Consider the following 22,537-nt stretch of genomic DNA (forward strand, 5'->3'; position numbering starts at 1 on the left):
TCTAATTCTGATGAAATTTAAAATTACTGGAGATCATAGAAACATGTCAAAACAACAGAAAACATTTGTTGCAGGCCTAGTATGCGCCAAGCCCAATGCTCAGTATTTTCCTAGGTGGTTTTGACTGCATTTCATTTACTCTTAGAGACTAGATTATCATTTCCATTTATATATATGAAATCTGATTCTCGGAGAGACTATGTAACTGCCTGAAGTCACACAGCTAGTAAGGAGTAGAACCAATAATATGAAGAGAGAGAGAAGACTAAGGGAATTACTAGCCAATCAGAATTTAGCCCGATGACCTCCCTGAAGTTAAGACACACCAAGTTGGAATGAAACTTACGGATGCAGCCGTCGGGGGCATGGACCGGAACGCCGTGAGGGCGGTAATAGCCCTTAGCACACTTTTCACAGTTTACACCAGCTGTGTTATGCTAGAAAGAAACAAAAGAAACTTAGGGGGGAGAGTGCTATTCATCCAGAGAAATAATTCTGTCGTACACAAATGTAAAGTAAAAGTCATCAAAAACAAAAAGCACTGAACTTGACCTTGAATCTCCAAGATTTACCACAGGACACTGGCTTGAACTTGGCTCTGGAATTCTTTTTCCCATTGGAAGAGGAAATGAGGGTAAGTTCGATGAACTGGACAACCCAAGTTTTCCTCTCTACCACTTCATGAAGCACCTGACATTTGAGTGAGCAAAAATTCCAGAGGACCACTCTTCACAGCTTCCTTCAGCAGCGATGAATGGACCATAAATCACCCTTAGGTTTAACCCAAGGGATAAAGGGTTATGTGTGTGTTTTTATCTTCTCCAATTTTGGAAAAAACTGCATGTACAGATCCCCTTCTCTCGTCATTCCAAAATTTTATCTGTGCTTTAGTCTGAAACCATTTCCCAAACATTTCTGCTACGGGAATAGTAAATGTAGGCATGTGGTTCATACACAGAGCTCATTTGAAAGTACAATACAAGGCAGCCTTTCATATTTCACGGCTAATCCTTGTAATTGCCAGAAAAAATCAAATTACCCGACACGCATCATCAATTTCCAAGAACTATATACCATGGGTCTAGCTCAATTCCACCTCTCTCTCTCTCTCTAATTTGGAAACAATTAGAAGGACAGTGTTCTTTCGCTAATGAAAGGAAAGGCAATAGGAAGTTAAAAAGAACAAATATAACACACTGACTTAAAAGGAGTCTGCATAGAAACACAGAGAGGAGAACAAAGACCCTTTCTGTATCCTCTACCCTTTTAGATGATTTTATTAATTACAGGCTTTTATTTATTACCACTCCTTGTCCTGCGGGCTAAAATCTGAATTCACTTTAACAGTGAGGTCTAAAACCGTACTGGCCACTTCTCTGACCTAAGGTTTACATGCATAAACATCTTGGACAAACAGCAAACAGCTGTAGTCCACCCTCTCTTCCATCAAATGCCAACGAACCTCTCAACTCTGTTGTTTGCCACTGTGGCTTATAATACACAGAGGACATCAGGTTAACCTTGGCTCCCAATTTTTTTCCCACTGGAGTAGGAAATGAGAAAAAGTTCTCTCAAGTGGGTACCCTGGGTTCTCCCCTTTACCACAAGGTTTGTCTAATGAAGCACCTGCCACAAAGAAGTTATATTTTTAAAACACAAAGAACAGCAACAAATCACCCTAAGAATACCTGTAGTTTGCCTTCAAGTTTTGGGTGGTTCTCTAGGACCCGCACCACCTGAGGGCAAGACACACCACTTATCCATGGACACCAAGGTCATGGTTGGACCAATACCAGAAGGAGACTCAAGGACAGTAGTGGCTCCAGGTTTCAACGTTGGAGGTACCTAGGAAGCACTCTTGCCAGGAGGAGTGGGCGTCTGAATTTGCATATGTACGACACAACACGAGATGAGAAAGCCTCCGTTGCCCAAGCTAAAGAGTGGGGTGGGCACCGACGGGATCTGTGCAGGAGGTAGCCCACCCCCACCTACTCCTTTTCCCTTGGCATCATCTAGAGAGGCTTTCTAAGGAACGCCCACCTAGAAACCTCAGGCCCTGCTCTGATCATTCTCAGGTCCTAATTCCTCCAAGCAAAACTTTTCCTACATGCTTTTCAATCTTCAGTTAAACCCCATCTCTCTCTGACTCTCTCTCTTTCCCTCAATTCCTTGACCACACCGACAACACCGGTTCTGACTTCTACTTCCGTGAACCTCAAGTAAAACGAGACTAGTGGCTAGTCCACTCGTTGGCCACACTCTCCTGGGAAGACCCCATCTGATATTCCATCTGAAGGTCAAAGTGATCTGGCCTCTGTGACCTCTCTGACGCATCTAGCCCTGCTCACTCCCCTCCAGCCACGCAGGCCCCTTGTTCCCTCTCAAGGCCCTTTGCCCTGCTGTCCCCTCCACGTGGAAAGCTGTCCCCCAGACAGATGCCTGGTCCATTCTCTCACTTCTTTCAGGTCTTTACTCAAATGCCATATCCCAGAGAACGGACCACCCTATTTAAAACATCACATACCCCCAAACCAACACTTAAAATAGTAAATCCAAGAAACAAAAGCGAAATCAATACCACGTGAGAAAACAGCCACCTCTGACAACCACGTGCCCTGAAGGATAACGATCTGGCTCTTACATGCTGGCTGCTTGGCAGGCCCAGCCTGCCTGTGATGTTCCCACTTCCTGTCACCTGCCCAGACTGATGGCAGAGATTTCATCATTCTCCCATTACCAGCACTGCACAGAAAAGGCAGGAAACAGTCATGTTAGCTGGTGCTATGGAATAAATGTTTGTATTCCCCCCAAGTTCATTTGTGGAAGCCTAATCCCCAACGTATTTGGAGATGGGGCCTGGGGAGGTAATCAGATCATGAGGATGGAGCCCTCATGATGGGATTAGTGCCCTTATAAGAAGAGACAGCGAGAGCTTCCTTCCTTTCTCTCTCTCTCCTCCATGTGAGAATACAAGACAATGGCCATCAGCCAGCCAGAAAGAGGGCTCTCACCAGACACTGGATGTGCTGGCATCTTGATCTTGAACTTCACAGCCTCCAGAACTACGAGAAATAACTGTTTATTGTGTAAGCTACCCAGTCTATGGTATATTTGTTATAACGGCCAGAAGTGACTAAGGCAGCTGGGTTTCTGATAGGCAGACCTTGCTGTACGGTATGTGTGTTCTACCAGCAAACTCAAATTTCAGCTTGAAGCATCACCATGTAGCTCACCAAACCATCTGCCCTGCTGTAGCTGCACCCGTTCTCCTCCCTTCCTGGGCAAGACTCCCCATGTCCCTCTGTATATGGCATAAGATAGGGTTACATTTTCTTCCCAAATGAAGAGCCAATTATTCAACATCATTTATGTACTATCCATCTTTCTCTTCCATCAGAAATGCCAATTTTACCACAAACCAAATTTTAATATCTGCATGAATTTGTTTCTAAATTCTCTATTAGGTTCTATTGAACTATCTATCCCTGCACCGAGTCCACACTCCATTAATACAGATTCACGGTATATTTTGATATCTCGCAAGACAAATTTCTCCCGTCATTGTTCATCTTTTCTAAGCTACTTGTCTATTCTCATAGACATAGTCTTTTATCGATAAGAATTTTAGAAACAGTCTGTCCATCTTCATTAAAAATCTGATTGAAATTGCACTGAATTTATAGATTGGTTTCGAAAAAATGGTATATTTATAATACTGAGTCTGGAAACATATTATGCCTTTCCATATAGGTCTTCTTTTATAAACTTCAATAATGTTTTATAGGTTTAAATGTAGCTCCACAGTTAATTTCTTCTATCTGTTGCCTCTTGGAGTACCTCCAAATTGTTCCGATAATCACAGCTGTGTTCTCCTGCATGTATCTGTTTCTGCTTTCTATCTTTCAGGAATCTTTTAAACTGCTGGTCTGTTGATAACACTCTTATTTTTCATGCTATTGTGGATTCTGGAAGGAGAGAGTATTTTGCTTGCTTGGTATCTTTCCTGTCATTTTGTAGGATTTGTTGCAGAAGGGAATGTAGCCATATGTGCTCCGTCTGTTTCTTGATTCCATCTCTTAGCTTTGTGTGGTGTGTGTATGTGAGTGTGAAAGAGAGAGAAAAACAAACAGTTTGGAAATAGTGAGACGAACACATTAGGGACACAAACAGTTCAAGACTTAGATTAGAAGTCATGTCTCCATGGAAGAAGCTAAAGACTCTGTTTTAGTTAATGGAGATAAAGTATCTTCCAGCATCATCTACAATAACATGGGTAATCTTCAACCTTCATTAAGAGCAACAATATTTTATCAAACAGAAAGGAATCGAGGAGTCAATCCAAAAATGTTGTGCTCCTTGCCTTCCTTCATTGCTCTTTCCCCCAATATTTTATGACCAAAAAGTTCAAATTTCACAATAAACACCTATACCCCGTCTACTAGAGTGTACCATTAACATTTTACTACACTTGTTTTTTCACATAATTATCCATCTACTCATTCTTCTATCCATCCATTAATCCATCTTATTTATGCATTTCAAAATAAATTGCAGATATCAGTTACCATCCTCTATATACTTTAGCTATTTATATTAACTGTTATTATAATAACTCCAGTTAATTATATGCATAGCTAAAGGTATGCATATAATTAACTGGAGTTTAATGTTTGTTCATAGTTTTTTTTCTTTTGGTATAAAATTTATACACAAGGGCAAAACTCTTGTACATTCACTGAGTTATAACAAATGCATATACCTGTGAAACCCAGATGTCTATCTAGATACAGAACAATGTTACCACCCCTGAAAGTGTCCCCATGCCTCTTCCCAGTCAATCCTCACCACCAGCTCCGACAGTCAACCACAGTTCTGATTTTTTCCACTTTTTTTTTTTTTTTTTTTTGGTGGTACGCGGGCCTCTCACTGTTGCGGCCTCTCACGGGCCCAGCCGCTCCGCGGCATGTGGCAGCTTCCCGGACTGGGGCACGAACCCGTGTCCCCTGCATCGGCAGGCGGGCTCTCAACCACTGCGCCACCAGGGAAGCCCTCCACTATTGATTAGTTTTGCCTGTTCCAAAATTTCATCTAAATGGTCTTCATACTATCGGTATTCTTTCTGGGAAGGCTTTTTTCACTTCACACGATGCTGTTAAGATTCTTGCACGTTGTTGCACCATCAACAGTTTGTTGCTTCCTACTGCCCGTTGGTATTCCACTGTGTAAATATGCCACAGTGTGTTCCTCCATTCGACTTCTGAAGGACACCAGGGCTATTTCCAGTTTGGGGCTATTGTGCATAGAGCTGCTATAAACTTTTTGTAAACACACATTTCCATTTCTCATGGATAAACGCCTAAGCATGGAATTTGTGAGTCATGGTGTAGGTGTATGTTTAACTATATTTTAAAACCTGCCAGATATTTTCCCAAGGTGATTGCACCACTTTTCACTCACACCAACAATGAATGCATGATAGGTATGGTTGCTCCACATCTTCACCAAAATTGGGGGTAAGTCAGTGTAACTCTAATTTACATTTCTCTGATGACTCATGATGTTAAGCCCTTTGTTGTATGCTTATCGGCCATTCATACATCCACTTTTGTGAAGTGGCTATTCAAGTCGTTTTCAGTTGTATTGGGTTATTTGTCTTTTCATTATTGAGCTGCGGGAGTTCTTTATATTGTGTATCCTGGATGCCAACCATTTGTCAGATTTATGTTTTCTGAATATTTTCTCCCTATTCATGGCTTGCCTATTCATTTTCTTCAGTGTCTTTCGTGAGCAGAAGTGTTTAATTTTGATCAAGTCTAATTTGTCAGTTTTTCATGGTTATTGCTTTCTATGAGCTAAGAAAACTTTGTCCATCCTCGAATCACAAAGATATCTGCCTATATTTTTCTCAAAAGCTTTAACTTTACTTTAGGTCTGATCCATATCAATTTAGTTTCTGTGTATGATTTGAGGTCGGGGTCCGAGTGAATTTTCTTCCCATATAAATCCAGTTACGCCAGAACCATTTGTTGAAAGGACTTTTCTCTCCCCATCCCCTGTCACTGGATTGCTTTGGTACTTTTATCAAAAATAAAATGTCCAGGGGTTTCCCTGGTGGCGCAGTCGTTAATAATCCTCCTGCCAATGCAGGGGACACGGGTTCGAGCCCTGGTCCGGGAGGATACCACATGCCATAGAGCAACTAATCCTGTGCACCACAACTACTGAGCCTGCGCTCTAGAGCCCACGAGCCACAACTACTGAAGCCCGCGCACCTAGAGCCCGTGCTCTGCAACAAGAGAAGTCATCGCAAAGAGAAGCCCGTGCACCGCAACGAAGAGTAGCCCGGGCTCGCTACAACTAGAGAAAGCCTGCAGGCAGCAACGAAGACCCAACGCAGCCAAAAATAAATAAAATAAAATAAATTAATAAAATAAAATAAAATGTCCACGTGTGAGTCTGTTTCTGTGCTCCCTGTTCTGCTACACTGATCTATTCTTCTAGTCATATGTCAATAGCACCATGTTTTCATCACTGTAGCTTTATAGTTAATCTTGAAGTGAGATAATATAAGTCCTCCAATTTTATTCTGTTTCTTCAAGATGGCTTTGGATATTCTAGGTCGTTTACATAACCATATAAATTTTAGAATCCACTTGTCAACTTCTTTAAAAAAAAAGAACCTGCATTAACTCTGTAGAGCAATTTGGGGAGAACTGGTATCTTAATAATACTGAATCTTCCAATCCACAAATACATTACATCTTTCTATTTATTTAGTCTTCCTAGATTTCTCTCAGAAAAGTTTTTTTAGCTTTAATATAGAGGTCTTGCATGTCTTTTGCTAAATTTATTCCTAAGCATTTTATGTTCTTTGTTACTATTTTTAATTGAATTTTAATTACATTTTCCTACTGTTTGCTACTAGTATATATAGCTGGTTTTTCTATATTATCATTGTATCCTGCAATATTACTAAATTCAATTAGTTCTAGTAATTATTTTGTACATTCCTTAGGCTTTTTTACATAAAGAATCATGTCATCTACAAATAGAAACAGTTCTACTTCTTCCTTTCCAATCTTAACACCTTTTGTTTCTTTTTCTTGTCTTATGCAGAGGTTAGGACCTCCAGGGCACTGTTTCACAAAAGTGGTGAAAGCAAGCATCCTTCCTTGTTCCCAATCTTTAGAAGGAAAGAGTTCAATATTTCATCACTTATACGATGTTAGTTGTAGGGTTTTCATAAATACCCTTCATCAGATTGCAGACAGTCCAGTGCTTCTGTAACTTTAACGTGCACGCAAATCACCTGAAGGTCTTGTAATGCATAGCTTTAAGAAGATCCTGGGATCTTTCACTTATCCGTGAAACCCTGTGATTTGTAACAAACCTATGACTTATATTTACTTGTATTTTAACTGACTGTGGTGACAGATGATACAAAATGTGTGCAGTGGCAGGCAGGTGGAGAATGGTGGGTCTCTCTAAGGGTGTGTAGCCCTGGTCCCACATAAACGGGCATCTCACGTAAAGAGTGCCTGCTTACAGGCAACGCTAACAAAACATCACTCTAAAAGCACACAAGACAGAATGGCAATATAGACCAAACTCATGAACATTTTACACAAGTTTTAATGAACATCTCAAGGCAGATGTACATATACCCTCCTCTGCCATACACTCTCTTACCTAAATTCCACTGAACCCAATCGTCCTTATAGGAGGGACGAAAAATCCATTTTTCTTATTTAGTGTCAACAGCAGACATCATTAATTTATCATGATATACTTCCTCTAGATTCAGAATCCATTTGAAAATAGGACTTAGAGTCAGCACTGAAGTTGATACCTCTTTGCCCTCCTATCTTAGAGCCTTTCTAATATAAGATGGGTAGCAGTCAGGATGACAGCCAGGAATTCTCCCCTCCATTTAGGCAAAGACCCAAAAGAAGAATCTAATCAATGGAGTTTGGACAAACATGCCTCAGTCCATTTTCCCTAAATTACATCCAGCTAACCAAGCTTTCTGTGTACAAAAGTGGAGAAACGGCGTCAGAAAATCCTTAGAATTGCATATCACTTTCTTGACATCTTTTTAGAGCAGGGCTTACTGAGTGTTCATTTCCTACTGTGACACATTCACTTTGACTTAAATAGTGCCTCACCTGACAGTCAATGCAGACCCCTCCACCTGCATAGATGCCTTGGCTATTCAAGCTTGCCTGCTGCCTCTCAACTTCTGGATCATAGTAACAGTCGATGGCGTGGCCATGGCAGTTGCACGCTGAAAAAAGAGCATTCTAAGTTAGTACTCCACCGTGACTATGAGACCCTTAGTAAATTCCCCCAGAGAGTATTGTTGCTACACTGAGCTACAAGAAAGCCTATTCTGGAACACCAGGGATACCCCCAGTGGAAAATTGGGGGGATTTTTACACAAAGACCCGCCTATCATCATATGCAATTTATACCTTCTTTCATCTGATGTTAAGTGAGAAAGGTTTCTCTTTTTTAAAAAATAAGATATATAATTACAAATTAAGATAAACCAAAATGCCAATTAAGCTTTATGCACAAAGAGAATATTACTACTACTGCTATTGTCAAGAATAACTGAGGGACTTCCCTGATGGTCCAGTGGTAAAGAAGCCGCCTTACAATGCAGGGGACGCAGGTTCAATCCCTGGTCAGAGAACTAAGATCCCACATGCCGCAGAGCAACTCAAGCCCGAGTGCCACAACTACTGAGCTCGTGCACCTCAACTACTGCCTGCACTGCCACCAACTACAGAGCCCACGCGCTCTGGAACCCACACGCCACAACTAGAGAAGAGAAAAACCACACTCCACAGCTAGAGAGTAGCCCGCGCACCACAACAAAGAGCGTACGCACTGCAACGAAAAAAGATCCTGCGTGCCTCAATAAAGATCCCCCGTGCCAAAACTAAGACTCAAGGCAGCCTATAAATTAATTAATTAATTAATAAGAATAACTGAGTTCTTGGTACACTGTGAAAAGCATTTTACATGCATTATCTCATTTAATCTGCACAATAACTTTCTAAGGGTGGTGCTATTATGCCTATAGCCCAGATAGGGAGTCTGAGGCTTAGAGGGACGTGCACATAGTCACAGACTTCACGAGTAAGAGAGGCAGAATCCTGACTTGTCTTTCTGTGACTCCAACACCTGTTCCCAGTCAACACTCTAAGCCTTTCATCCCAGCACTATCTATAATAGTGATCAACTAGAAATCATCCTAACATCTAATTATAGGGAAATGGCCAAGCAAACAACAGTATATTTGTTTGCCTGTCAGTTCTATGAAGTCAAGAACTGCTCGTGTTTTGTCTGTAATAGAGCATCATCCCCAGCACACAGTAAGTACTCAAACACTTTTTAGATACACTCGAATCCAGATAATGACAATACTATTGAATACGTGCTATCAAAAAAGATGTCCAAGAGTTTTTCACGATATGGGAAAATATTTTAAAATATCAAGTGAAAAAGCTCAGGGTATACAATTGTATAAATAATATACCCTTGAGCATGTAAAGTATGCATGAAAAAAACCACCAAAATACCTAACAAAATATTAACAGTGGTTCTCTTTGGGTAGTAAAAGTATTAATGATTTTACTTTTTTAAAAAAAAATTTCCAAGTTATCTACAAGTAATGTATGATGCTTCTAAAATTAGAAAATACGATTTAAACCCCATTTAGGATTTTCATCATTGCCAAGATGAAAAAAGATCTAACAAGTAAAACACTCATTCTCTCTTAGGCAGAATATATATTCACTACATTCCACCTAGATCCAATTTTCCGAGTCTCTCTAGGAATTTATGTGTGTTAATCAAGTTCTCGGATAAATCTGTTAGGGTTAGATTTTCAAGTTACCCTGTTTTTAACAGGCTGAGCCCTTTCTTATTTTCATTTCCTCAGTGGTGCCATGATTGTTTTAAAACTTCTAAGCATTTACATTTACTACGTCAGTTATTTCTTAAGAAGTCTATTTATTCTGAATTGCAGTAACTCAAATGGAATTCGGAAAGCATCTAACAAATATCTTAACAGGTCTGATTTCCATAGGCTGTTTATAATTTTTAACCATTGTGGCAAGTGTAAAAAGGTTAAAAACTTATGAAAGGAAATTATTTAAAATTTGTCATATGTGTTGGAGTAAAGCGTTGTCATTCACTGAGCGGTTCCATTAGTCTGGAAAACAAACCACACGATGAATGTTGGAATTCATGTGATGACACTTATTCAGTCAAAGTATCCTAAACCAGCACCTGAAAGTATTGGAAGAAATAACCCCTGATTATTACTTTTCCCTCTTTGGGGCCCTATTATCTAGGGGTGAGGAATCAGGAATTCACTGCAAAGGAACCTGTTAACTATGACTCTAAAGTGAGAATGGCCATCCGGGTAACGACCTGGACCTAGAGATCACCTGATCGTTCACCTTGGGCAACACCTTCCAACAATGTTAGCAACTCTCAAAGCATGCTCAGAATTCCCCACTGGAAATGCATTTTAAGTAATTTTGCTGGTCACAGAGACCATCAGTCTTATCTCTTAAAGTTACAAGAACTATTTGGCCAGAAAGTATAAAGTATAGATTCTTCCTTACACATGTAGTTCAACAAACCTGTATCCAAACGCCTTTTGGTCATTTCAAAAAAGCAAATCCGTCTTCAAATGCTAAGAATATTCAGAAAAAATAGGCTACAGTCTCCAAAGCCAATAACTAAAAGTTACAAAAATGTTTCCAGCAATTGGAATAAATATATGGCCTTCTAAGGAGATGGGTTTAAAAGAAAATCTTCAGTTGGATGTCATGGGCTTGTTTGTTTAAATAACAGTTTTCTTACTTTATATTGTGCCCATAATTAAAAGCAGCCTCTCCTCTTTCTTCCTTCCTTCTCTGGTCCCCTCCATCCTGCATCCCCCTCACTCCTATTCCCTCAATACTTCCAGCTCTCTGTTTAGACATCAATCTCACCACCTTCTCTGAATCTCGGTCCTCAGAATAATTAGGATTCCAATCCAGTATCACATCCTAAGAAATGATAAGGGTTTACAATTTAATAGTGGCTGCAACACATTTTAGATTGCTAAAAAGAAAGGCCAATTGTCAAAGCCCAATCCTTGCATATAGTGAATGCTTGATATATATTAACGAGCATTATTGTTGTTATTTTTGTTCTCATATTTGTATCTGAATTTAGAGTGGGGCACTGTTACCTCCAGTCTGGGAGTTATTTGCTGCATAAGACAGTTCTGAGTCCCTAAGACTGACATGATCTCGCCCTCTTCATGAGCATGGGGAAAACACTGCATCAGTCCTCAGAGATGGGGGGATGGGGATCATGGGTGGGGCCTCGCTTCCTAGCACCGCTCCCCCAGCACTCACCTTCACACTCATTGCTCTGCTCCCGCGTGGCAGGCCGCCAGTGCCTCTGATTGTACCCTGCACAACAGCGATCACATGTCTCCCCACAGGTGTGGTGCTGGCATTCACACCGAAACCTGAGCATGTAGCAAAGCACATCTCAGTTACTGAAAAGTTGTTTGTTTGTTTGTTTGTTTGTTTAACTGAAGTATAAGATCAGTTGCTCCTGTGTGAAAAACTGAGCATCATGGTCACCCGTGGTACCATTGAGTGATTATGAGAACAAAGCACTTTGCATACGTTCTTTCAAGTCCCCCGATCCCGCTTACTATCTCCATTTTACAGGTGGTGACACTAAGATCCGGAGACACTAAAACACTTGCCAAGGGTCAGGAGATGATAAACCGAGGGCCAGATTTCTAACTTAAGTTTGTCTGACTCCAAAGTCCCAGCTCTTTCTTCCCTATTATGTTAGATATTGCTAAATCAACACAGGAGGAAGCAAGTGCTGAGTGTACTGAGGTGTGTTGAATATCAACATCTTCACAAAAATCTAGAGTAGTCCTGTGAGACGGGTCAGGATTTTTACTTTCAACCCGGGGTCTAGTGCAGAGATTCACCAAATCCAAGAGACAGTTACTAACCAGATCTCAGAGGACCCTGCTCCAAGAGTCCATGCCAGCTCCAACAAACAGCTCCATCACAGGAGCCAAAGCTCAGATTACTCAACAAGGCGATGGAGTAAAGACAAAACTCGATGTTCAAAGAACTAGACACCTGCCTTAGAACGTTTCTGAGCTAAAATGAAATCGTTGCAGCCATGGTGTTAGATGAGAACTCCAAGCTCTGAGCTTCCATTCGTCTGTGCTTGAAAGAGGATTCAAAACAGAGTCTAAGAAGACCCTTGGCTGTGCCCATGGGGATCCCCTCAACTCTTCTGAGGGGAGGTGGGATGGTTATGCTCCTATGGGAAGGCGTCACGCCTCTCCCAACTCAGCTCCCCGTTAAAGCAAATGGACATAGATTTAACTGGCAGCACAGAACAGCTGGAGTCCAAGCGGGCTTTTGTCAGAGATGCAATTTCAGCTCATTGCCAATGACGTGTTTATTTGCAAGCTGAACTGAAAGAACATTTAGGGAAAATTGCTTGAAGAACATATAGTCCTACTACTCTTTTTTTTTTGGAGGAGGGGTTTATTGTGGAGTCCAACTACTCTTATAGGGAGATTCACATTGAGCATTGAAAAAGAAAACAGAGCTGGGAACTTGTCTGAATCATATTGTCACTCCCAAATAATTGCTTTTTCTGACTCTCAGCCCAGGTTGATGGTTGATGTAGAAAATTTGTCCTTGCATCAGTTGTAAGGATGTTATTGAAGATGTTGTTGACTGGAGAATCCTCTTCCCCATGGCCACTCCATCCACCTCCAGGTAGATTTCTCATCTGGCCCTAGCATCAACACTCACCTTCTCCTACACAACTGATTGCTTTTTAGATTATGATCATAGTGAAATATGAAACTGAGCAGGTCTCCCTTTTTGAGTTGACTGCCAGGAAGCTCAGAATTAAAGCTGTGATCCACCCATGTTTCCAAACATCACAGTCAGCATGGTACCCATGCTTGATTAAATCCTCCTCTGCCTCATCAAGAGGTTCTGCTTGGTTTCTGATTGTCCAGCCGTGGCTACCTCCATTGTCACTGAATCCCCTTCAATATAAGATTATTTCCTATTCATGGAGGCCTCCATGAGTCATTTGTGCAGGTCACAACAGGCAGGGGGAGGCAAGGCAGTTGTGCTGATATAGCCCAGTGGCAAACTGAGCCTTTCACTGAGGGATGGGGAGACAGCCTCTCCACTCACACACACTGCGAGCAGTAAACTGCTCAGTGCAGAGCCCCCCAGGTCTGCCAAGGGCACGGGGCTCAGCAGCTCTTCCAAGTGGGAAGCTCAACCCCTCTCCGATGACTTCTCCTCCTCTCCCAGGTGGCATCACTTCATCTCAGGCTCAGGGACCAAGAGTGACCTCTTTTCTCCCCTCTCGTTCCAACTCAGGTCTTCCCTGACCCGGCTTCTAGTGCCTTAGGGCCTACCCTTCAGGAGTCTACATGGCAGCGATGGTTTAATCATTAATAAGCTCCTTGCTGATTAAGGGCTAGTCAGTTGATGGATTCACACTGCTATCTCAGAGAGCACCGCCGGATCCCTGAAGGAGGGCTGACAGGCTTAGGGATTGTTTCTAGACAGGGAGAAGGGCGCCACAAACTTACCACGCAAGTTGGTAGCTGGCATCTCTGCCTGACCATGAAGCTAGGCCTTATGATGTACAAACCTGAATTTGACTATCAGTAAAATGTACCCCTGGTAAATGCTGCTCGTGTGGAATTGGAGACTTTAAATAAAACATTGAGAGACAATCATTACTATATCCAGCGTCTGGTAATTTCCAGCCCTTCAAAGTATCCTTCCTAAGGTGATAACACGAGTGTATACAATTGCATAACACAATATTTGAGATCCATGCATCTTACTGTATGCGAAATATACCTCAATTAAAAGCAAAACAGTGTTACACCCATGTTCATAGCAGAATTATTCACAATAGCTAAAGGATGGCAGTAACCTAAGTGTCCATCAACAGATGAACGGGTAAGCAAAACGTGGTGTATATATAATGAAATATTATTCAGCCTTAAAAAGGAAGGAAATTCTGACACGTGCTATAGTGAGGACAGTATATGCTAAGTGAAATAAGTCAGTCACAAAAAGACAAATATTGTGAGATTCCACTTGTACAAGGCACTTAGAGTAGCCAAATTCATAGGGTAGAATGGTGTTGCCAGGGGTTGCTGGGAGGAGGGAATGCAGAGCTGCTGTTTAATGTGTACAGAGTTTCAGTTCTGCACAATGAAAAGAGTGCTTGGCTGCACAACAATGTGAGTGAACTGAACACCAGTGAACTCAAACCACCCCCACTTAAGAATGGTTAAGACGGTAAACTTTATATTATGTGCACTTCACCACAATTTTAAAGATGAAAAAGGATTTGAAAACATTTATCCCTGATCTCACTAGACCAGGGATGACAAACAAATATTATTTCTCTTGCCAACTCTACTCAATTATTTGTGGCTGCCTGGGGCACTGTCTGGAGCAGGGGTCGGGGAAGGGGGTCTGGGTGGCTTTGTACCTGATCATGCATAGAGTGCTGTGATTGATTAACTATGTCTGCTATGGGCTGGTTGCAGGTGAGAGGGAAGTGTAGGGGTGGAGGAGGGGAGACATACACATCACCTAGTTGTTGGCATTGCAACATTCTTGTTGCCGGCAGGAACTTAGAAGTATTTAACGGGATGCAAACATCTACTGAAACAATTAGATTTATGCATAGAAAGCTGAAAAATCTGTACAATGTACTCACAGTTTTTCAGGATTGTTTGCACTGCACACTTCAGCGTGGCCATTGCAAACACACCGCCCACCGATGCTGATATCCTTTATGCTATAATAATACTGTAGAACAGAAAAGAGAACATGTCAGTTTTACTAAACCCCAACGTAAACTTTCCTTTCCTAACCTTTAACATCCATCTGTATTGACCCCGCTTCCTTCCATCTTGTACTCCTGAGCCCCCTCAACACAAAACGGAGCCACGTTTGGGTGTAACTTTTCTTACAAAGCAAATACGTTCCCCAATCAAATTGAATAGCCCACTGCTGAATCTGTCCATTTTTAAAAATCAAATGCTTTAAATGCACGGAGGGAAATGACCTCGGACAAGAATCATACCCTACAGCCTTTGGGAAAGGGATTAAGTGCTTCCTAGTTTCTCTTTTTTTTAAATGTAAATCTGAGTTCCATAAATTGGACATATCTATCTACCAAAAAACATCATTTTTATAACAAAAATTTTGTAACTACTGTGTTTAGGGCTTCAGGAAAGGAGAGAATATTCACAAAGATGGATCCGATACAGCGCTGATACCGCTAGCGGTTGCGGAAGCCTTGCTAGGTCAGGGTTAATGAAGCCAAAGGCAGAGGTTCAAGCTCCAAAAGGCCAGACAGTTTCAGACCCAGCTGAGGCTCGGTCCCTAGACCAGGCCAGCGATATGCACAGGCCATCTCGTGGACCAGGCATGTCCCCAGCACGGTGGAGGCCTCTCTACTTGGGACCGTAGGTGGCCCCATCCGCCGGCTCCCTTACTTCTCAGACTTGGCAGGAGGCACAGGACTCAGTAAGGAATTCAGAGGGTGTGAAATCATCTTTCTCACTGAGGTCAGGCCACCAGTGAGAATATCAGTGAGTGAGGAAGTCTGTGAATTCACAGGGACAAGAGGGTTTTGTATCTTTTTGTTGTTGCTGAGATTAGTCATCCTAAACCTCCCCACAGTCACTCAGGGCTGGGGTTCTGTTCTGATCTCCTCCCTAAAAGCTGTTAAGTGTCTTAGCTTCCCGGCAACGTCTCACTTAGTCTAAAGGCATCAACAATCCCTCTTGTTAATATGGATAAAATTCAGTATTGGAGGGCTTCCGTGACAAGTTCACACTCAGAAACTTTCATGCTGATCACCACAGAAATTTCTCTCTACACGTGGGTTAGGGCAGCAGCGGCAAGAGAGAAGTCTTCCATCAGCCTTCACCCCAGCACACATGATACGTGTGATAGGACACCTGGTATTCTGGCTCGTCCACTTAAAGAAGCAACCTAGACCGCTGGGGAGGGAGTGTCAAGATTATATATGTGATGCACTCCACAAAAAATTACTTAACAGAGAAGACTACGTTCACCTAAGTGAAAAGAAATCTACATACATACGAGTACCAATCTTACAACCCTAAAAAGACAAAAAAAAAAAGTGGTGAGGTACATTTGTGGCGAGGCTCCAAAACACCTGGAGGAATGGAAACGCAGTCTGGCTACAGTTGATCAGAAAGCCCGGCTCGCCCTTGTAAATTGCGTTCTTGGATCCAGTTGTAGTTCCCACATACAACAGCTCAGAGGGAGCTAAGGGGGCTTAAAAAGTCAGAAAACAGGGCTTCCCTGGTGGCGCAGTGGTTGGGCATCTGCCTGTTGATGCAGGAGACATGGGTTCGTGCCCCGGTCTGGGAAGATCACACACGATGCGTAGCGGCTGGGCCCGTGAGCCATGGCCGCTGAGCCTGCGCGGCTGGAGCCTGTGCTCCGCAACGGGAGAGGCCACAACAGTGAGAGGCCCGCGTACCGCAAAAAAAAAAAAAAGTCAGAAAACAGGCCACCTACACTCCAGATGACTGGCCTTTTTGGAAAATGTTCAAAACTGTAGCAAAACCTAACTTTTCTCTCTCCCTTCCTTTCCCAGCTCCCTGACTTACCTCCCTAAGAAGCCAAACTCTGTAAGGTAAGCTGGCATCTTCCATTCACCCTCCCAGGTCCACTCTCCACCCCTCTCCACCCTGCCCTTTGCCCTGGGGCTAAACTTTATGGGATGACAAGGGCCTCTTGCTCTCTGGCCTCCTGTTAGGTTTGACAATTGGGAGGAACTGGGAGGGAATCAGAGGGTGGGAGAAGAGTGAGCTCGGGGTATTTATTCTGCTGGTTCCCTCTGTGCCCAGGCGACAGGGTGCCATCCTGACACTGAGAGTAGACGATGTTCATCTAACCCTAGTGGAGTGTACTGCTGCTCACCAATGCCCACACCCCTCTGCTTTGGCTCGATTACATCACCCAGCCTCCTGCATCTCCACGGGGCTCTACGACCAGTTCCTGCCAATGGAAGTGAGCCCTGTGGTTACGAGATTGTTCCTCCCTATGCTCTTTCTCTCTTCCCTCATCCGCTGACCAGGTGCAGGAGGTGCAGAGGAGGACCCTGAGGTCCTACAGGATGGCTGTGCCTCTACAGAGAAACAGCCTGGTTCCCTGAATAACTGTGTGGAGCTGATCCCACCTGCTGACCCACATTAGACCGTGACATGAGCAAAAAATTAACCTTTATTGTGTTCGCCTCTGAGACTTGGGGATTATTTGTTATAAGAGCAGACTAATACCAGGATGGCTGTCCTCTTTTGCCTTTCATCTTCTCTGAATACGATTTGTCTTTAACCACCAAACTTCTAAGCTATACCTAATATTTCAGACAAGAACGACTCTTACGCCTATGACATTACTGGCTATAAAAGTTTACTTGAAGGAGTTCGAGGCAATGAACTTGATAAGCAAACAAGGTACCAAAAGCTGCTGTCTTGGCCCGTCAAAGCACTACTCACCCGCCGGGTGACGGTTGGATCTCTCTGTGCTTTGGAGATGAGGTGTCCCAGAAGAGTGTTGGTTCGGAGAAAACGCAGGCGGATGTTCGTTGCCTGGGTGAACTCCCTCAGGGTGTGAGAGAAAGTAAAATTTTTTGCGCCTGGACGACCATTTATCAAGGACACCACAACCTAAAAGAACCACACACACATAGAGGGGGAAAAAAGTCCTTTTATCAAAATTTAGCTGCAAGTAACTAAAAATAACTCACATGCCCCCGAACACTTACTTGGTTTCTTTGAGTCATTAGATGTTTCAAAACCTGGGCTTTCAGGTTTTATAAATCATTTCATTTACAAACCCTTTGTTCTATCACTGTCATTGTGGGGCTATACACACTATGAAATGTTCAAAGTATAACATGAAAATCTACAAATATAAAGAAACAATTTTTGTCAAGCTGCATCAACGAAACAAAGCTAAAGTAATCTAAAATCCCGAAAGAGGGTGAAAAAAGGAAGTCTTTGGATATAAAGTTGACAGTGAACAGGACAAAAAAAAGTCTATATAAAACCCAGGTTTAGGTTTTTTTTTTTTTTTTTTTGGCCACACCGCGCAGCATGCGAGATCTTAGTTCCCCGACCAGGGATCGAACCCGCACCCCCTGCAGTGGAATCATGAAGTCTTAACCACTGGACTGTCAGGGAAGTCCCCCAGGTTTTGTTTTAAAGCTTGAGGCGATGAAGTCCAAGTCCCAACCAGTTACTGAGACATGAAACACTGACCGATCACTGGAAGATACTAGATACAGCTGCTCAAGAAAGATCTCTCTACCTAAGGAGAACGAGACTGACACCCTTTAAAGAAGTTCATTTGAAACTCACTCCATGGGATGCTTCTCTGATTTTCCCCACTCTGTTTTCTCATCTTCCCTAACGACAGACTGGCTGACTTCACAAGGACCACATGCAACCCCAATGAGACAGCAACTGTTTTCTCCCCTACAGATGATGCCCATCCTGCCAAAAAGGATCAGGGATTAGTTCTGCCACCAACCCCTCCTCTCCCCACTCTTAGGGGAGGTAATGTGCTTGTGAAGCAGTGGGAGGGTGCTTCACCACAATCACCAGTGACCCACTTTCTAAATAGTCCACCAGAAAAAAAGAGTTCAAGACCTGTGGGCCGTGAATGCAGAATCCTGAATTCCCAAGGAAAATTAGACCTCAAATAGAATGTGCAATGTCAATTATACCTCAATTTAAAAAAAAAGATTTCCAACCCAACTCAATCTGGGAGTCTTCGACGTGATTCCTTTCCATCTATGTTAGATTTCCTTGAAGGTGCAAGTTTCACAATTATGAAAAATGTGGCATCTTCATGTTCACTTCTGAGTCCTATCTCTCAAGGCCTCCCAAATCTACTCACCTCACCATTCTCCAATGGCACGATCCGGGAGTAATCAGTAGTACAAAGTACATCGTCGTCTCGCGTGATCGCCCTATTTGCTTCCTGTCCAAACTGTTCCAAACAGTCTACTTTAGAATCTAGGAGGGAAACATGTTAGTACTGTAAAATAAAATATTATCATCTTGCTGTAAATCTCTTAAGAAATCTTATGCTTACTTAAGAATATACATGAAAAGGGAAAGAACAGAGAAGCATTTAAGATTTTTAGACGGAAGCTTAGAATGAAATTCTTAATTCACGAAGGAAAATACCAAGTCATTTCAGGCCACGTGACTTTCAACAGAAATGTCTGGAGATATGGTTCTAAATCCTCATTCCTCATTAGGCAAGTTTACCCTCTAAGGAGCATTCCTGGAAAACCCAATGCCTTTGTAAGCCAAATTCCTGTCCACCTCAATTTGTCACAGGGTTCAGAGACCCAGACATTCTTCATTAGTGAAAAAGACAAGGTCAAGGTAAGTAATGTGAAAGGCAGGATCCATAAAGATGGAGCTTAGTTCCTAATTCTACATAAAAGGAAATGGACTGCGACTTCCCTGGTGGCGCAGTGGTTAAGACTCCACGGTCCCAATGCTTCCTGGTCAGGGAACTAGATCCCACATGAATTGCCACAACTAAGAGCCCGCATGCCTCAACTAAGGAGCCCGCCTGCTGCAACTAAGACCCGGCACAACCAAATAAATAAATAAAATATTTTTTAAAATAGGGACTTCCCTGGTGGCGCAGTGGTTAAGAATCCGCCTGCCAACGCAGGGGACACAGGTTGGATCCCTGGTCCAGGAAAATCCCACGTGCCGTGGAGCAACTAAGCCCATACGCCACAACTACTGAGCTCTCGTGCCACAACTGCTGAAGCCCATGCGCTTAGAGCCCGTGCTCCATAACAGAAGCCACCAAAATGAGAAGCACACATACTGCAACAAAGAGTAGCCCCCGCTCGCAGCAACTAGAGAAAGCCCACATTCGGCAACGAAGACCCAATGCAGCTAAAAATAAATAAATACAATAAACAAAAATTTTAAAAAATATATATATTAAAAAAAAGGAAATGGACTGAAGCTATGGCCCAGTTATAGGTACACTGCTTCCCCCTAAATAGTAGCAAGAACCATTATCATAAGAGGTGTTTCAACCCCAGTTATACATGTGTATCCTTGGAATTCATGCAAGTGCGCTTGAGAAATAGGGATGTTCCAAGGGTAACCTAGAAAGTTAAAATTGACCAGCCCCTGACTAGCCACACTGAGAGACTAATTTTCTACTTAAACCCACAGTCTTGATCTGCTGCCAATAATTCAAACCCCTCATAACATGGTAGGCTAGATTACTTACGAGCAAAATATTGCCAAGGTGAGTAGGTGCTTCCGAAGTCGACAGATCTTTCCAAGACCCAAAGATCAGGGCGAGGAGAATTTGCAAATTTGATTAAAATATAGGCCACCTGGAAAAGCTGATAAAGCAAAGGACATACAGTTACTCAAGTCGCCGCATCTGTCCACACCCTCCATCATCTCTATATGATGCTGGTTCCCAAGGCAACACATCTAGCCACACCTCTCCCAAGATCCAGATCCCATTTCTAACTGCCTACTGGACATCTCTAATTGGATGCAGTCTCTCAAGCTTATCATGCTCAAAACCCAAATAATCATTTGTTCTCTTTCCACCGAATCTATCCATTAATCTTTGTCACATCTTAATCATTATACCCTTGAGTTTCAACCAGCCTACACAGCACCTTCAAGTTTGTACATTCAGAGAAGTCTGATGTCAAACAACAACCATCGTGGGCTAAGCTCTTCTAGGAGCAAGAGCCGGTAGTACAGCCCTGAGCGTCTCCCGTGAGTGACACAGTCCTGGTTCCAGATCTTGGAGAGCTCACGGCTGCAGAACTGAGAACTGAGCGGCTGCCTGGTAGAGGGTAGCACCTCCTTCTCCTGTGCCATCTCCACTCACCCCCTCTTTTCCTGATTTCTCTCCCTCTTGCTGATTTTCTTGTTCATCCTCATCGCTCTTTGCCCACGGCCAGGACAATGCAAACGTATGGGAGACATGAAGCGCAGCTTTGGTCCAGTTTCTTCATCCTCCCACTCTTGAATCCCAGTATGCCTCCATGATGGACCCCAGGAGTCCCTGCAGTCCACTCCCACCCCCTTCCCTCAAAACTTATATCTGGCTTGACTTGTGAACCCTGAGAGTCTATATGCTTAGCAAAGTGCCTAGTATGAGTTCATTGTTCATGACAATGAACATGGGTGTTAAACAAATCTGCTAACATGTTAAGAACTGGGGATTATCCCCATCCCCCCACTCCCCAACCACAAGGAAGAGATTCCACAGTGACTTTCAGAAAAGACTCTGCCACCTTATTAACTAGCCCAGTAGAGCCATTTGAACAATGAGCTCATCTAGTTAGAGAGAGAGGCAGTACTCAGACCCTGTGGGATCCTTTTATTTCTTAGGGAAAAAAAATAAGGGATTTTCATCTGTATATTTTTCACATACAATAGTATGGTAAGAGTCATATATATATATATATATACACACACATATATATATATATATTTATTTATTTATTTATTTTTTTGCGGTACACGGGCCTCTCACCGTAGTGGCCTCTCCCGTTGCGGAGCACAGGCTCCAGATGCGCAGGCTCAGAGGCCATGGCTCACGGGCCCAGCCGCTCCACAGCATGTGGGATCTTCCCGGACTGGGGCACGAACCCGTGTCCCCTGCATCGGCAGGCGGACTCTCAACCACTGCGCCACCAGGGAAGCCCCCATATATATTTTTTAAAGTCTCAGAGCTACTAGTTGATTGTGAATGTTCCCAACTCGACACTAGAAGCCAAAATCTCTAGGGCAATTGTTCTCAAATTTTAGTCTCAAGATACCTTTACATTTTTAAAAATTATGGAGGACTTTCAAAAGCTTTTCCTTACGTGGGCTATGTCTATTAATTAAGAAATGCCATATTAAAAATTAAGGCTGAGAAATTTTTAAAATACATCTTACTAATTCATTTAAAATAATAAAGCATTACATTTTAACATAAATACCATATTTTATGAAAAAAATACTATATTTTCCAAAACATAAAAATTATAGTGAGAAGAGTGGCTTTGATTTACATTTTTAAAATCTCTTTCAATGTCTGCCTTCATAGAAAACAGCTGGATTCTCATAGCCACTTCTTCAGTTTGTTGTAATAAGGTTGTTTGGTTTGAAGTATTTGAAGAAAATCTGGCCTCCCATAGATCTGTAATAGGAAAAAGGACTTAAGAGCTTGTGGACCTCCTGAAAGGTCTTAGGAACCCCATGGGTTCTCAACTGCACTTTGAGAACCACTGATCTTGGTCACAGAGATTATCCTTTGCTCTAAGAAGCCCCTTTGCTTACTTCTCTGTGGAAGGAAGAATTGTCACACCAATTACTGAAAACCCT

The 22,537-nt window shown here is 42.6% G+C and overlaps 1 protein-coding gene across 9 annotated transcripts in view; it reads right to left on the reverse strand.

Moving 5' to 3' along the window:
- Positions 1-22,537, reverse strand: part of LAMA3 (laminin subunit alpha 3) — a 258,124-nt gene that overhangs the window by 183,626 nt on the left and 51,961 nt on the right. For all 9 annotated transcript variants that reach the window (XM_060121896.1, XM_060121894.1, XM_060121895.1 and 6 more), the window contains exons 3-9: positions 20,427-20,544; positions 19,053-19,171; positions 17,648-17,818; positions 14,824-14,915; positions 11,424-11,539; positions 8,166-8,284; positions 347-437 (exon numbers count right to left, since the gene is read on the reverse strand). In XM_060121896.1, coding sequence (XP_059977879.1) covers positions 347-437; positions 8,166-8,284; positions 11,424-11,539; positions 14,824-14,915; positions 17,648-17,818; positions 19,053-19,171; positions 20,427-20,544 — 826 coding nt within the window. The remainder of the gene's footprint in view (positions 1-346; positions 438-8,165; positions 8,285-11,423; positions 11,540-14,823; positions 14,916-17,647; positions 17,819-19,052; positions 19,172-20,426; positions 20,545-22,537) is intronic.

Source organism: Lagenorhynchus albirostris, chromosome 14 (genome assembly GCF_949774975.1).
Source record: "Lagenorhynchus albirostris chromosome 14, mLagAlb1.1, whole genome shotgun sequence".
Lineage (NCBI taxonomy): Eukaryota > Metazoa > Chordata > Mammalia > Artiodactyla > Delphinidae > Lagenorhynchus > Lagenorhynchus albirostris.